Source organism: Aspergillus eucalypticola, assembly GCF_003184535.1.
Source record: "Aspergillus eucalypticola CBS 122712 chromosome Unknown BO83scaffold_24, whole genome shotgun sequence".
Taxonomy (NCBI): Eukaryota; Fungi; Ascomycota; class Eurotiomycetes; order Eurotiales; family Aspergillaceae; genus Aspergillus; species Aspergillus eucalypticola.
In genome coordinates this window covers 432161-445989 of record NW_020290298.1, presented here as the reverse complement: position 1 = coordinate 445989, position 13829 = coordinate 432161, and the positions used below count along the sequence as shown (strand labels likewise).

General features: G+C 52.4%; 6 protein-coding genes across 6 annotated transcripts; 2 read left to right on the top strand and 4 right to left on the bottom strand.

The window, feature by feature from the left end:
• The first annotated feature begins 47 nt into the window (after positions 1-47).
• Positions 48-1428, top strand: erg20 (bifunctional (2E,6E)-farnesyl diphosphate synthase/dimethylallyltranstransferase). Its single transcript, XM_025529746.1, has 2 exons — positions 48-290; positions 362-1428. Exons 1-2 carry the CDS (start codon positions 174-176, stop codon positions 1283-1285), a joined length of 1041 nt encoding a protein of 346 aa, XP_025385135.1. The 5' UTR covers positions 48-173; the 3' UTR covers positions 1286-1428.
• A 21-nt stretch (positions 1429-1449) lies between these two features.
• Positions 1450-4129, bottom strand: BO83DRAFT_108701 (uncharacterized protein). Its single transcript, XM_025525914.1, has one exon. The coding sequence runs from the start codon at positions 3707-3709 to the stop codon at positions 1499-1501; it is 2211 nt and encodes a 736-aa protein (XP_025385134.1). The 5' UTR covers positions 3710-4129; the 3' UTR covers positions 1450-1498.
• A 1013-nt stretch (positions 4130-5142) lies between these two features.
• BO83DRAFT_410514 (arylsulfotransferase family protein) lies at positions 5143-7091 on the top strand (the record flags this gene model as incomplete). The annotated part of the gene is made up of 2 exons (XM_025534225.1): positions 5143-5547; positions 5613-7091. 2 exons carry the CDS (start codon positions 5143-5145, stop codon positions 7089-7091), a joined length of 1884 nt encoding a protein of 627 aa, XP_025385133.1.
• A 313-nt stretch (positions 7092-7404) lies between these two features.
• On the bottom strand, positions 7405-8634 carry BO83DRAFT_430009 (NMT1/THI5 family protein; the record flags this gene model as incomplete). The annotated part of the gene is made up of 4 exons (XM_025535496.1): positions 7405-8076; positions 8138-8287; positions 8353-8524; positions 8600-8634. The coding sequence occupies 4 exons, from the start codon at positions 8632-8634 to the stop codon at positions 7405-7407; spliced, it is 1029 nt and encodes a 342-aa protein (XP_025385132.1).
• A 1528-nt stretch (positions 8635-10162) lies between these two features.
• On the bottom strand, positions 10163-12747 carry BO83DRAFT_108664 (glycogen [starch] synthase). The gene is made up of 3 exons (XM_025525913.1): positions 11916-12747; positions 10488-11850; positions 10163-10435 (listed from the first exon to the last, which is right to left on the bottom strand). Exons 1-3 carry the CDS (start codon positions 12378-12380, stop codon positions 10236-10238), a joined length of 2028 nt encoding a protein of 675 aa, XP_025385131.1. The 5' UTR covers positions 12381-12747; the 3' UTR covers positions 10163-10235.
• Positions 12748-13239: 492 nt separating this feature from the next.
• Positions 13240-13788, bottom strand: BO83DRAFT_381019 (uncharacterized protein). Its single transcript, XM_025531889.1, has one exon. The coding sequence runs from the start codon at positions 13491-13493 to the stop codon at positions 13299-13301; it is 195 nt and encodes a 64-aa protein (XP_025385130.1). The 5' UTR covers positions 13494-13788; the 3' UTR covers positions 13240-13298.
• Positions 13789-13829: the final 41 nt, after the last annotated feature.

Genomic DNA, 13829 nt, shown 5'->3' with positions numbered 1-13829 from the left:
GCCGGCCACTAACTGGACGAATTGGGACGATCACCACCATTTGGATCCCCTCCTCGTGTGTTGCCCATTGTTCTTCTCCATTCTTCTTTTTCTTCTTCTTCTCGCTGCTTCCCCTTCTCCTCCTTCACTCTCTTCCTCCTCCCTTTTCCTCTCCTTAGTACTGTCGTGCAATCATGCCCACCACTGCCCGCGCCGACTTCGAGGCCGTCTTCCCCTCTTTGCGGGAAGACCTTCTGAACTATGCGAAGCAGTACAAGCTGCCCCAGAACGCTCTCGAGTGGTTCGAAAAGGTACGTCCCGACCTCCCTTAGTCTTCGCCCCCAAAGTTTATCTCTAATTTTTTCTTATTTCTCTACACTAGGCCCTCAACGTCAACGTCCCCGGTGGAAAGCTCAACCGTGGTCTCTCCGTCCCCGACACCGGTCTCGCTCTCCTGAAGAAGCCCCTGACCGATGAGCAATTCAAGCACCTCAGTCTGCTGGGCTGGCTCACCGAGCTGCTCCAGGCCTTCTTCCTGGTCAGCGACGACATCATGGACGGCTCCATCACCCGTCGTGGCCAGCCCTGCTGGTACAAGCACGAGGGAGTCGGTCTGATCGCCATCAATGACTCCTTCCTGCTCGAGTCCGGCATCTACATTATCCTGAAGAAGTACTTCCGCTCCCACCCCGCCTACATCGACCTCGTCGAGCTCTTCCACGAGACCACCTACCAGACCGAGCTGGGCCAGCTGTGTGACCTGATCACCGCCCCCGAGGACAACGTCAACCTCGACAACTTTTCCATGGAGAAGTACATGTTCATCGTCACCTACAAGACCGCCTACTACAGCTTCTACCTCCCCGTTGCTCTGGCCCTGCACTACCTCCAACTCGCTACCCCCGAGAACCTGCGTCAGGCCCACGACATCCTCATCCCCCTGGGTCAGTACTTCCAGGTCCAGGATGACTACCTCGATGCCTACGGTGACCCCGCTTTCATCGGCAAGATCGGTACCGATATCCAGGATAACAAGTGCTCGTGGTTGGTCAACCAGGCTCTGCAGCGTTGCAACGCCGAGCAGCGCAAGGTCCTCGATTCGGCTTACGGTCGTAAGGACGCCGAGCTGGAGGCCAAGGTCAAGGCCCTGTACAAGGAGCTCGATCTGGAGAAGGTCTACAAGGAATATGAGGAGAGTGTTGTGGGTGAAATCCGCACTAAGATCAACAGCATCAACGAGTCGGAGGGTCTGAAGAAGGAGGTCTTCGAGGCCTTCCTTGCGAAGATCTACAAGCGCACTAAATAAGCAAAGACTTTCGGCGACTTTTTTCGGAGGAATGATATACCCGCCTACCCTTCTACGCCGCGTCTTCTTAATCCTACATAATAATTTCCCCGTACATTGTGCCCTACATACCCCTATCGAGATAGATTAACTGAATTTGAGACGTATATTGCATACGCAGCTGTCCACTATCAATTCACGATTTATTGACCGTACAGTAGTCACATCCTCGTCCTACAACACCTGGACAAATCCCTCAGCACGAACATTCCATTGGGCCGGAAATCCCGGTGCAAAGTCCTGCTGACTGCTGTTATTTGCAGCATCCCAACCCCCAGCCATCATCGCAACAGCCAACAAGAGGGCCGAACTTCCAGGAAAGTAAGGGGTTGGTGCCTTGGTCCCCACCGGCATACCCACGTCGTCAAATTGGAAATTCGAATGCACCAGATACTGCACCGCGGTGTCTACCTCTCCCAGCCGTGCTGCGTTCATCGCCAGCATGGGGAAGTCCCAACCCCAACAGGTCGTGAAGTTCCGATCACTGGCAACTTGGGCTGCGGTCGCCGATACGAGTGTTTGATTGATCGCTGTGGTTGGGGGTAGGAGACCGTAGATGCCAGTGAGTGCCGGGTGGTCGGTTACGGTATCAAGGTCTGTCCACATACGTGGTGTGCCTTCGTAGAGTGCGTATGTGAGCACTTGGTCGCCCGTCGTTTCATCTACAGTATAGACGGTTGGTAGTGGTGCAAGATTGTCTTTAACGTGTTTCCATTCCGGCGGAGCTTGCTGGCCACGTCGGGCTTTCCAGGATATGGCTACATCGAGACCGAAGTGCCAGTATGCCAACTCGAAGGTGGGGTTTCGGGTGCTGTTGGGGGGTGTATTCTCTGAGACGGGGTACATTGGAGGGCCGAGATCATATACGCTTGTTGAGGTGTTCCAGAAGGCATAAGATGCCATGAAGTCTGCCGACTCTGTCAGTACGTGGTCCCATTTGGCTAGGACATCTTCCGTTTTTCTTCCAGCATGTCGGGCAGACTGATACTCCATCTCTGCGAAGTAAAAGACATGGGGTTGCTGCCATATGAGCAGGGCGTTGATCTCGCCCGGCGCAGATCTCCCGCTTGGGTCGCTCATCTTGCCCCATCTCAAGCCGCTATATCCCTGGTCAGCTGCCCTTTGCATCGACGAGGGAAGGAACCCATTGTAGACACCGATGCTCCGTTCCAGTAAAGGGAGTTTGCCCCAGGGAGTCCAGTGAGCGGAATGCCATAGATACATCTCCATATGGAACTTGCCATACCACCCGTTATTTACCAGACCTGATTCTTGCGGTGGATCATGTCCGGCCTCGTTGACTGCTAGCAGGTATTGGGACAGAATCACGCGTCGTTGAATTTCATCTGCTGTTGCATTCGCAGTTTCCGTCAGATCTACGAAGGCGCCCGTTTTCCAGTAGGTTGTCCACCATTGCTGACATCTTGCAATGATGGCATCAAAAGATAGCGAAGAGGACGGGAAATCATCATTTGGAGAGAATGTTGTTGTGAATTCAAACTCTCTCGTGTGGTTCACGTTCGGCTGCACGACATATCGATGAGAATGGGGAACTCTGGAAACAGACACATTACTACCACTCCACTGCAATGTGGTGTAGTAGGTGGTGTTGTCGAGGGTGTGCTGCACCTGGGCCTTATTACCATTTCTTGCATAGTGCAGGACCGTTGTATGATTCGAGACAGCGTTCCAATCCCCAACAAACGGGGCTTCGAACTTATTCTCGTCTGTAGCATACGGATAGTCAAAAAAGACTCCTAAAAGGCCTAGCAATAACAGTTCGGATTGCAAGCGCACTGCTATCGTGTCCGAGCTGGGGTCGACAATGGTGGTAATGGTGGTCAGATGGCCATTGATAGTAAAATTAGACTGCAGAATACCCTGGTAAACATCCAGTTTTTGCGCCTTATTCTGCAGGTCTTCTTCAGTGTAATTGCTGTAATCTCCGCCGAAAACCAATCCGATGCGACCTAGGTTGATACGATGTGGATTGGCAATCAACCACTGAGAAATCTCTGGTTCTGCAGGGTTGGGCATATCATAATTTACTAGCCGGTCATGCGTCCACCAGTCCAATCCCGTGAAATCTGATGGTGTGGAGTTCGCAGGCAGTGACGAATTGTGCCATCCCCAGGAAGAAAGAATACCGTATGGCAGAAAGGTCTGTAGCCCTGTAATATCTGCTCCAAGGGCCAAGTCCCCATTTCCCACCTGCATTGGGGTGCTCGTCGAGCTGGCATTGCGGCGAGGATTGAACCTGGATACTACTTGTGCCCGGTCAATGGAGGATGGATGTGGAGACTTCGGGGATATTTTAGCCTCGCCGACGTTGGAGAAGAGATAAGGAACTAGGCTGAGACTCGTCAAGGCTAGTGAAGACCGCATGATGACGACGCGGTGCTAGTCTGCGTAGCGGAAATGTCATCTTCCAGCATTTTCCCGAGTCGACTTTCATGGTAGCCTCGATTTGCCTCTTATAAACCATGCACACCCCTCACAACTTCCATCGTGAATCCAGAGGGGTTACAGCACTTTTTTCACAGAGTGCATTCCACGAATCAAAACGGGCAGCGAACATCAAACCCAGCAATGAGATGCCACGATCTTGAGAACACTGATGTCCGTGCCGATCTCCGCACCACATCTCGGGCCAAACGTTGCCGAAGGGATCGGCTCTGCAGTTTTTGCTAGACAGAATATACTCGGAGTTAGGAATGATATGACGTGAGCATTCTTGAGATTGTCGTGCTGGGAGTTGCGTTAGTGTAATTATTAGAAGAGAAGATCAGCAATGCAGAGAGATAGACACTTTGGATAAATGAAAGGCAAAGATCCATCCACGTGAGCAGCACCTGACCTGTACCTGCCCTTTCTTCCGCTACATCTTCAACTCGCGCTCGACTATCCTTGCGACCACTTCATTACACAGACTGCATTGGACTTTAGCAAATTCTGGTCATGAGCATGACCTCCTCGTCCCGGTCAAGTTCCGATATACTGTTACCCATACCTTCTCAGCAGAAATCCAATCTAATTCAATTTAGCCAGAAAGCTGTGGCGCCGAGTGGAGTCGGACTCGTCCAAACCACCAGTGCAGGGCCCTCCAATAGGCACTGAGGATTACAGACTATTATTATCGAGCAGGGCCAACCGGCTACGTCGGACAGAGTGGGACGGTGCCCATCCAGTTGTGCTTGGTTAGTTGGTTCAAGAATCCCAGCTAAAAGGCTTAATCAAAGAGACTTGTATCATGCCAGAGCTATTCCATTCGTTACCCTTATCCCATCGGAATTCCGTGTCCTCTATACAAGGGTGGAACGATAAAGAGCAGATACCAGCCATTGAGGGGATCCGAGCGAAAGTAATGGCCGGCAGAGCTTCTTGTTCCATCCATTCTTTGCTGTGGGACATTCGCGCCTGACCCAACAAGGAAAATATCACCGGGCCCTCGTCACCATACCCAACAGCATCCACTACCTCGTTGGATGAATCAATTTACACTTGCTCTGGCCATTACAGTTCTAGCCTAGAAGAGTATCTCGTCATTTAGCACGCCATCGTCTGGATAGTCTGCTGCTGCCGGCTTTAAAGCAAGCCACTACCGATGGGCACGGTGGATCTCCCGCGCCCCCATCGAGGTCTTGAAAATCGTGCCAGTTCCCCTACCTGTCCTTCCCTATAATCATCATGCCCTCCTTCTCCTGGCTATCATTCATATCTTGTACTCGCCGTTGAGGCGCTATTTTTGATTAACAGCTCTGCCTCTGTACAATTCAACACATGTCTCCTGAGCGCCCGACGTATTTGCCCCTTGCGCCATGATTCCGGGCACTCTAACCGTCGCGCTAGCGGCCTTTCTGTTCCTGGCCTCTGCCTTGGCAGATGTAGGACCCTATTTCGATTCTGAATTGTACGAACAGGGTAGACTGGGATCATGGCCCATTGAGACATACCGTTCGACTTCCACCGTAGGTGCAGCCGTCAACTTTCTGCAGTATGGGCCACAATGCAGAGATGACAAGTATTACTTCATCTCTCCGCGCGGGTATAGCGTGCATAAACCCGGGCCGATGATCCTAGACCACAAGGGTCGCTTGATCTGGACGAAGCCCTACGGCCACACCTACAACTTCAATGTCTACAACTATAAGGGCCAGGACTATTTGACGTTCTGGGTGGGCAACGACAGTAAGGTGGGACACGGCGAGGGCACATACTACATGGTACGGGCACCTTCTTCTACTCCGCATAGTAATGGGGCAAAACAATACTAAAGTCTCCAATAAAGCTAGACTCGTCGTACCAGGAAGCTTTCACCCTCAGTGGTGCGAATGGACTTGCAGCGGATCTTCACGAGTTCCACATCACCCTCGACGAGACTGCAGTTTACACCATCTATGACATCCGCCCGGCAGATATCCGGGTCGCTGGCGGTCCTGAGAATGGCTGGATCTGGGATGGAACGTTCCAGGAAGTCAACATTGAGACGAACGAGCTCCTCTTCGAATGGCGAGCCTCCGAACACTTCGACATCGCCGACGTCCCTCGAGGTCGCGAAGGCTCAGGGGAGGACAAGGAACGCCCGTGGGACTATTTTCACATCAACAGCATCGACAAAGACGCAAAAGGCAATTTTCTTGTCTCAGGCCGCTACTGCAACTGCCTGATCTATATCGACGGTCGCACAAGCGAAACTATCTGGACTCTAGGCGGCAAGCGAAGCAACTTCACCGATCTCTCAGGCGGCGCAGCTACTAATTTCACCTGGCAACACCACGCCCGCTTCCGCGACAACGGCACTGCAATCACCCTTCTTGACAATTCGTCTCGCGGCAGAGGCGCACCCCAGCACCCAAGTAGAGGCCTCTACCTCGACATCGACGAAGCCAACATGACCGTGCAAGTCCGACACGAGTACTGGAACGAATACCCGATCAAAAGCCAATCCCAAGGCTCCATCCAAATCCTCGACAATGGCAACGTCCTAGTCGGATACGGCTTCAGCGCCGCATGGACGGAATTCAGCATGGACGGCGAAGTCCTCTGCCATGCCCACTTCGCACCCGCACGAGACTTTTCCACAGGCAAAGTCGTCTCCTACCGCACCTTCAAACACCCCTGGATCGGCAAGCCCAACACCCTCCCGGACTTCGAAGTATACGCCTATCGCGCCGCAGCCAGCTGGAACGGCGCCACCGAAGTCTCACACTGGGTCCTAGAAGGCACCAACAAAAAGATCTCAAAAACAGCACAACCAACCTTCCTATCCGCCGTACCGAAAGACGGCTTCGAAACAGTAATCCGCATCCCGAACGACGCAAAATTCAAATACCTACGCGTCCGCGCCATTAGCGCAAGAGGCGAGACCCTTGCCGCTAGCAAGTTGGCAAGATGGGACCCTACTTCCAACGAAGCAGTCGTCGTGAGTGGCGATAGCGACGACCCTTTCTTTGTGGACAGTGACAAAATCTATGCCATTTTTATATTCCTCACGATTGCGCTGTTCTCCACGGCAGCGATCGGCGCGTTTCTATGGTTCGGCGTCAAGAAGGGCTATCTTGTGTCGTGGTTACGGAGCCGTCGGCGGGATGATAAAGATAAGGAACGTGGGAACTTCCAGCCTTTGAAGCGCTTTGGTGGAGGTGAGGATCTGAGTGATGTAGAGGTGGAGGATAGTGTTGAGTTTTCGGCGTTGTTGGGGGTTCAGTCACTGGGTTCGGGGCCAGATGTGGAGAGGGCGGGGAGTATGGATGTTGTTAGGAGGTGATGATATCTTTCTTATTTAATTCTGGTTTTTTTTGTACTGTATCATGATGTTAGCGAGTAGATCATGTGTACAGCATTATATCTCATCTGGATTGGGTATATAGGATCTAGCTTGACTCGGTTTACTTCCACTGAAAGTGGACTTCTACGAAAAAGTTTGATTTTGTGTTTCAAAGATCGTATGATAGATTGCAGTCGTACTAAAAGAGTGCGTAGGCTAGCACATCCAGCTAGACTCGTAAAGACCGTTACATAAATGTCATATCTGCCTCAAGGGTGCCAAGCGAGCAAAGTTCCTTCGAGCTGACATTCAATCAAGCCTCAGAAGCAACCTCCAACCGCTTATAACCACCCTCAGCGGCGACCTTCTTCTGCAACTCGGCCATACGCTTCTGATCACCAAGGGGATCAGTGGAATCAGCATCCAGTCCCCACGACAAGTAGTCATTGGTGTAGTTAGCCACGAAGTCGGAACTCAAGATGCCCAACCGTTTTCCATAGTTGGTCACCTTAGCCCAGTCACGACTTACATTCTTCAAGTCTCGACTGAAGTACGCGAACGACCGCTCAAAAATCTTCCGGTTGACCGGAGTACCCATGATCGGCTTCATGTCCACGTACTCCTCGAAAGCGCGGGCGGGCTCAGCCAGAACGTAGTCTGTAGCGCGCTTGACGGCCCGCATGAACTTCTGCACTTTCTCTGGGTTGGCGGCCAGGAAGGCGTCGTTGGCAATGTACAGGATCGAGCAGAAGCAGCAGCATCCGAGCTCGGCGAGCTGGTCGATGCGCAGCATTTGCACGTCGTCGCGGGGCCGGCCCTGCTCGGCGAGCCATTCAGCGAGCTCGACCATCTGGACGTTCTCGAGGCCGATGCCCGCGTCGATGTCGCCGCGAATGATGGCTTTGGTGACGTTCATGCCGCACCGGACGGCGGTGTAGTCGTCGGCGGTCATGCCATAGTATTTGGTGAGCTCGTCAATTTGGATCTGTGGGGTGTGTTGGTTAGGATATGGTGGCGGGTTAAGGAAGAGGGTATAGAGGACGAACCTTGCCAAACTCGCCGACGTAGCCGATCTTCTTGCCCTTCAGGGAGCGGAAGTCTTCGGTGATTCCGCTGTCCTTGAGGTAGACAACACCGGTGAAGGGCTCGTCGAGGAGAGAGCCGATCGAGGTGACTGGGAAGTTGCGGGCCTTGGCCTGTTGTTTGGTTAGCTCCTGGTTGTGGAAAAAAAAAAAAAAAAAAAAAGAAGGATAGCTCATACAGCAAGGGTATGAATCATAGCCTTGAAGCCCATGTCAACCTTGCCGCTGCCGATGATCTCGGTGACATCGGAGGGGTCATTGGGCTCGAGGAGAGCAACCTTGAGGCCCTCTTCCTTGAAGTAGCCCTTGCTTTGGGCGAGGTACAGGGGGGCGTGGTACGGGGTCGCGTGCCTTGAAAGAACGCAACATTTAGCATATATTCTGTGACCTGTTTCAAGCAATCATGAAAGAGATCCCAATCCATACCAGTTGGTCAGGAAGGTGATCTTGTCAGTAGACATCTTGGCACAAATACACTCAATTCGAGGGTAATTGCAAAGGTCTGAAAACTGTCAGCAACAGAGAGGGATGCGAGATCCCTCTCGTCTTTCTGTAGGTCCAATAATTAGGGGACAATCAGTGCCACGCATGTCCTTTCGCTAGTATTATCTAGATCAAGTTTTGACAGTATAATCTCAGAACGACCGCACTTCTGCCCCCAAACCGGGAGGAAAGGAGCAGAAGCACGAGTCGAACACCTGTCATGCGCGAGCAGTGACTGTTATACTATTGTACGATACCTTGACCCATCTGAACCCATAGCGAAAAGACCCGGAGTCTGATCCTGTGTGCGCGGCCTCATTGTGAGTCGTACCGGACGGTTGGTGAGGAAGTTGTTGAAGAAGGAGAAGTAGTAGTAATTTGTTCAGGAAGAGTTACAAGTGTAAGTAGATCGTGAGAGGATAGGAAGATGAAGGAAAAAGAAAGCAAGTGAAGGAGGGGAGAAGACGAGGCATAAATGGGAAGCGGCGGGGTCGAGCGAGACCCTGGACTAAACCCCACTACTAACTTAGTTATCCGCGATTCGCGTCGTCGTCCCTCACCGAGAACAACATCCAGGACCCCCACGAAAACGAAATAGATGTCTCATTGGAGTCCCTCTCACCGGAGTGGTGTGCTCCTGACGTTCTTTCCGGTTCTCCAGCAGTAACCACCTCATCATGAACCTTGTCGCATCCTCTCCCCCGCTTCGAGACCCGCTTGGAAGCACAACGGACAAGGTTATTATGACTCAACTCTGTATGGTTGGCTGGACTAGTCTCAACAACCGGATGTCTTCGGTCACGGCTGGCGGGTCCAGACACTCTTGAGGAAGGATCTGCTCGACTCTGCTTCGGATCGGATGATCAGCCTAGCTGCTTGCGCATCCTCGCTCTCAACGGGGCCGATTATCGGTTACTGCGTCGGTGGGCTGCACACAATGGAGGTAGCTCAGAGCTTGTGATAGATTCTGGGACCGTAAGGCTACAACATAATCTTCATCGTGCATTCGACTATCTCAACCTGGACCTACTGCGGTAGATTCCAATCAGAAGATACAAATTCGCTGGCTACAACGTTGATGACATATGCAAATGAGGGATAAAACAATGCAAGAATGGAGAGAATGAGCAATGCGAACGGAAAGGGAAATGGAACAACAACGTGAAATGCCATGCTGACCAGAGCGACGGGCTAATGCAGCTACCATCGCTTCTGAATGAAGTTCGCTTTGGATAAAATAGCAAGGGGGTGACCAAAAGCAGTATTTCACACGCGGGCGATTAGTGAGAGCAAGTAAACTCGAACACGATTATTCCACCAAGAACGGTACCTCGGACATGCAAGTTATTCAGAATTCCAGGCTGTCGCGCTGGGCTATCCTGTCAGTCGATCAACTGTCTCCATTGACTGACAGCTGATCGAGCGGCGACGCCGGACGGTCGGCATTCTTCTTCGTGCGTAGGGTGAGCGGAAAGTAATGGTCATCTGGCTCCTCTTCCTCGCTAGTACTAGATAAAAGTGGTTGTCAGCATCGATGCTCCTTGTGTCATTGCTACACCGGGGAGCTGGGATGGTGGACTTACGGCAGTCGCCATGCGACATAGTCCTCCGTACTCAAGCCTTCTTTCACCTCCTGCAGGGAGGCAAAGTCCCCGGGAGTCATCATACCAGAACGATCTCTCGGGGAGCCAGGTACGGATAAGGGTCGCGATATCTTCTGCTCCGTGCCACCGATTACATCGTAGACATCATCGGGCGTGCCGAATGACGAAGGATAGGCTGCATAACTGTGTGAGCACTCTTACATATAATGGCTTGGAGATCCACATACCTCGACGGAGTGCCAACTGCCGAGCCTTGACATACTCCAGACCCATGCGCTTCCAGTCCAAGAGGTCACTCAGACGCTCTGTCCGGTTCCGCTGGTTGATCCGTTGGCGCCGACTCTTCTGGGTGAAGTTGAACATGAATTCCGTCAACTGATTAACGGAGTCATCAACGCCTTTCATGCGACGGTCCACAATATAGATGCCGTAATCGGACGAGTTCTCGATCAACTCCTCCATGTAGCAACCGAATCCAGACAGGTTTGTGGTAATACTCGGGACACCCATCACGGTACACTCAGCCGGCGTGTATCCCCAAGGCTCGTAGTACGAGGGGAAGACCCCAAGATGGGTACCCCGAACAAAGTCGTCATAGTCCAAGGGTAGCACGGGGTTAGATGAGTTCAGGAACTCCGGGTGGAAGACAACCTTGACCCGGTCAGAGTCATGGTTGAAAAGTTGCACACGTCGGATCTGGTTCAGAATGGGATCTTCGTGATCATTGTACATGTTATGCGTGACAATCGGAGGCAGGGAGTGTCGCTTCATGGCGAAGAGTCTGCGGCGCAGTAGCACACGATCTTGGCTAGCCATCAGGTCTTTCTCGTCCGGCATGTTGTCGCCTTCCTTCCATGCTAGACACCGCTCGTACATTCGTCTCCCAATGCCCTTTTCGATCATCTCGATTGTGTCCTTCAGAGACTTCACAACAGCTTGGCCCTTGAGCGCTTCAACGGTCAGGGATGACGTCTGAGCAGGCATGATAATAAACGCGACGACGGTCATCTTTGAGCCGGCCTCTTTCAGACGGTGATTCAATCGCGCCAAGCCCTCGATGAACATATCCACTCCTTTGTTTCGGAACTCATAGCGTCCGGCAGTAAATACGTAGAGGGTATTGTCCAAGTCAAAGTTGTTGTGGCCATAGAAATGTCCCCGCACGAAATCATTGATCTTCTCCTTGGATTGCGAATGTAGGTTCTGAAATTCATGGACAGCCGAGAACTTCTTCACGTTCAGTCCGTTGGGCAGCACGCCATCAGGCTTCCGTTTAAGAAGATGCTCACTCTCAAAGGCCGTGATATGCGACACAGTCGTGAAGACATCAGCTGTGTGTGCGGCAGCTCGCTCAATGCAGTAGCGGTGGTAGATCCCTCGTTTGCCAGCTTCCGCGTCCACATCGAAGTACTGGAGGTTGTTGTAGAAGTCCACAGACCCGGCGCATAGATACCGACCGAGCAAGGTCGCGTGGGTGGTGAATATTGTTGTCAGGTCCATATGCCGCTTCTTGGTCAGCGGCAAGGCGACACCCGCAAGCCATTCGTGAAAATGAGCAACCACTGCACGGCGACGTTCATGAGCGATAAACTGAGTTGATGATCATTAGCATATGCGCACGTGCAGTCAGCGGTCCATGCGCTTAGGTTACGTACCTCTCCCAAGAACCATGCCACCAGGTAGCCGAAAACAATGGCTTCGTTGGTCTCGGTATCGGCGGAAGGGGACGGAATACCAGCTGCATTCCAAAGATCACCTTTCCACTCGTCCAGATATTTGTACCCAGTGCCTGTATCGATAAGAAGCACGCGCGGAGCACCCTCAATCAGCCAGCGACCGTAGACCATCTCGATCCCCCGCTCCTTCATGGACTGGATGGTCTCGATCATGCGAGGATTCGACGGAGTTAACTCCTCGACCTCCACAGCTGCCGAAGCACGATTGAGAGGACCGATCAGGGTGTAGCGGTCGCCATACTCTGCGGTGGTCACGGGAGCTTTAGACTTGAGCACCGAGTAGATACCTCCCACTCGGTTGGCCACTTCCGTCGCTACCTCGAATAGAATGTGATTGCGAACATCGCGCTTTATGGGCTCTTGGCCATTATCTTCACTGGCCATGCTTGCTTTGAGAGCGCTCAGAGGCACTGTAGCGCTGGGAGGGTTATGAATAGCTTAACGAAAGAAGAGAAAGCAAGGAAGAATAGAGAGAGAAAGACGGGAGCTGTAGGAGAGGTAGGAGAAGGTAGGAGTAATTCTTTAACTGGCGCTGAACACGAGGGACAAGCGCATCCGGGGGGTGGGAGGGTGCAGCAAGCTCAGCAAAGCTCGAGGAAGAGGAGAAAAGTTGAGGTGACGTGCGGGGGAAGAACAGGCAACGGGGTGGCGGGGGGAAGAAACTAAGGGAAAACGAAGGGAATATCAATCAAGCAGGGAGCAAGTGGTTGGACCGCAAGGAGGGGGTTCCGATTCTTTTCATTTCACTCCCTTTCCTCCAACAGGTTCAATTCACGCTACGAGACAGCATCCTTCGCGCAATGGCCCGACCAGGGTGCCGGGAAGAGCTCACCGAAGGGCCCCCGTGCTATAGCCAAGGTTTGGAGTTGCACGGACGCATCCCCGGTTCTGGCTTGATGGAACCACTGAAGGGGGGATCCCCCCGGCAAATGACAACCCCGGTTGGTTCTGTCGATTGCAGAATCATCCGACCAGATGATGATGGGTTGCAACGTTCCAGCTGGGAAGCTCGGACTTGCACGACCCTGCTATCTGCGCCCATCACGCCTACAGCTTGGTGGGAGAGAGGGTGAAGGGAAGGAAGTTTTACATGGTTGGGAGCTAGTCGAGCCGCCTCCCTACAGGGGGTTCAGACACCCGGTCGGCTTGTTGGTGGCACAATGCGAAATTGAAAATTTCCCCTCAGTCAGGAACCCGTGAAGAGATTTTTTTTTTTTTTTCTCCACCTCCCATTTTGAAAGGACATCAATTGCGACCGGAAAAGGAACGAACTCTTCCCTGATAAGAACCATATATTCACCCTCAAGACACGTACCAGATTTCGTCTCCGCTTGGACCAATTCGGGGCAAATCTGGGGAAAGCTGTCGTCCCGTGACGTCACCAGTCTCATGTGACGCCCGGCCTGGCTGCCTGGGGCCGCCGATAAACCCCCGGGCCCTCCTCAACGTATCACTTCGCTTGCCTGCAGCCACCAGCTGCACCGCGATGACAATCATGGGCGGGAAGATCGCAAGATTATCATTGTGATGCTGGTGGCAGGGTTCTCCGCGGGAGACCACTTCATACTAGCTTCGTATTCGCTGCAATGGCTTTCACAAAGATAATATGCCAATGCAACCAACGATACTCTCAACCGCGTGTCTCTGCTTCGTTGAGCAATGTCTAAATATGGTCTGGTCTGCGCTTTGTCCTCGAGAAAGCTTACCGACAACGGTATGTCCCGAAGGGCGATATCGGTGTTCCCCTGGTCCATGAAAAGTATTTGCTGCAATGGATAGGTATTTGTGTGTATCTCAGTTCAATGTGTCAAAGCTCCATTGCTGCGGCGAATA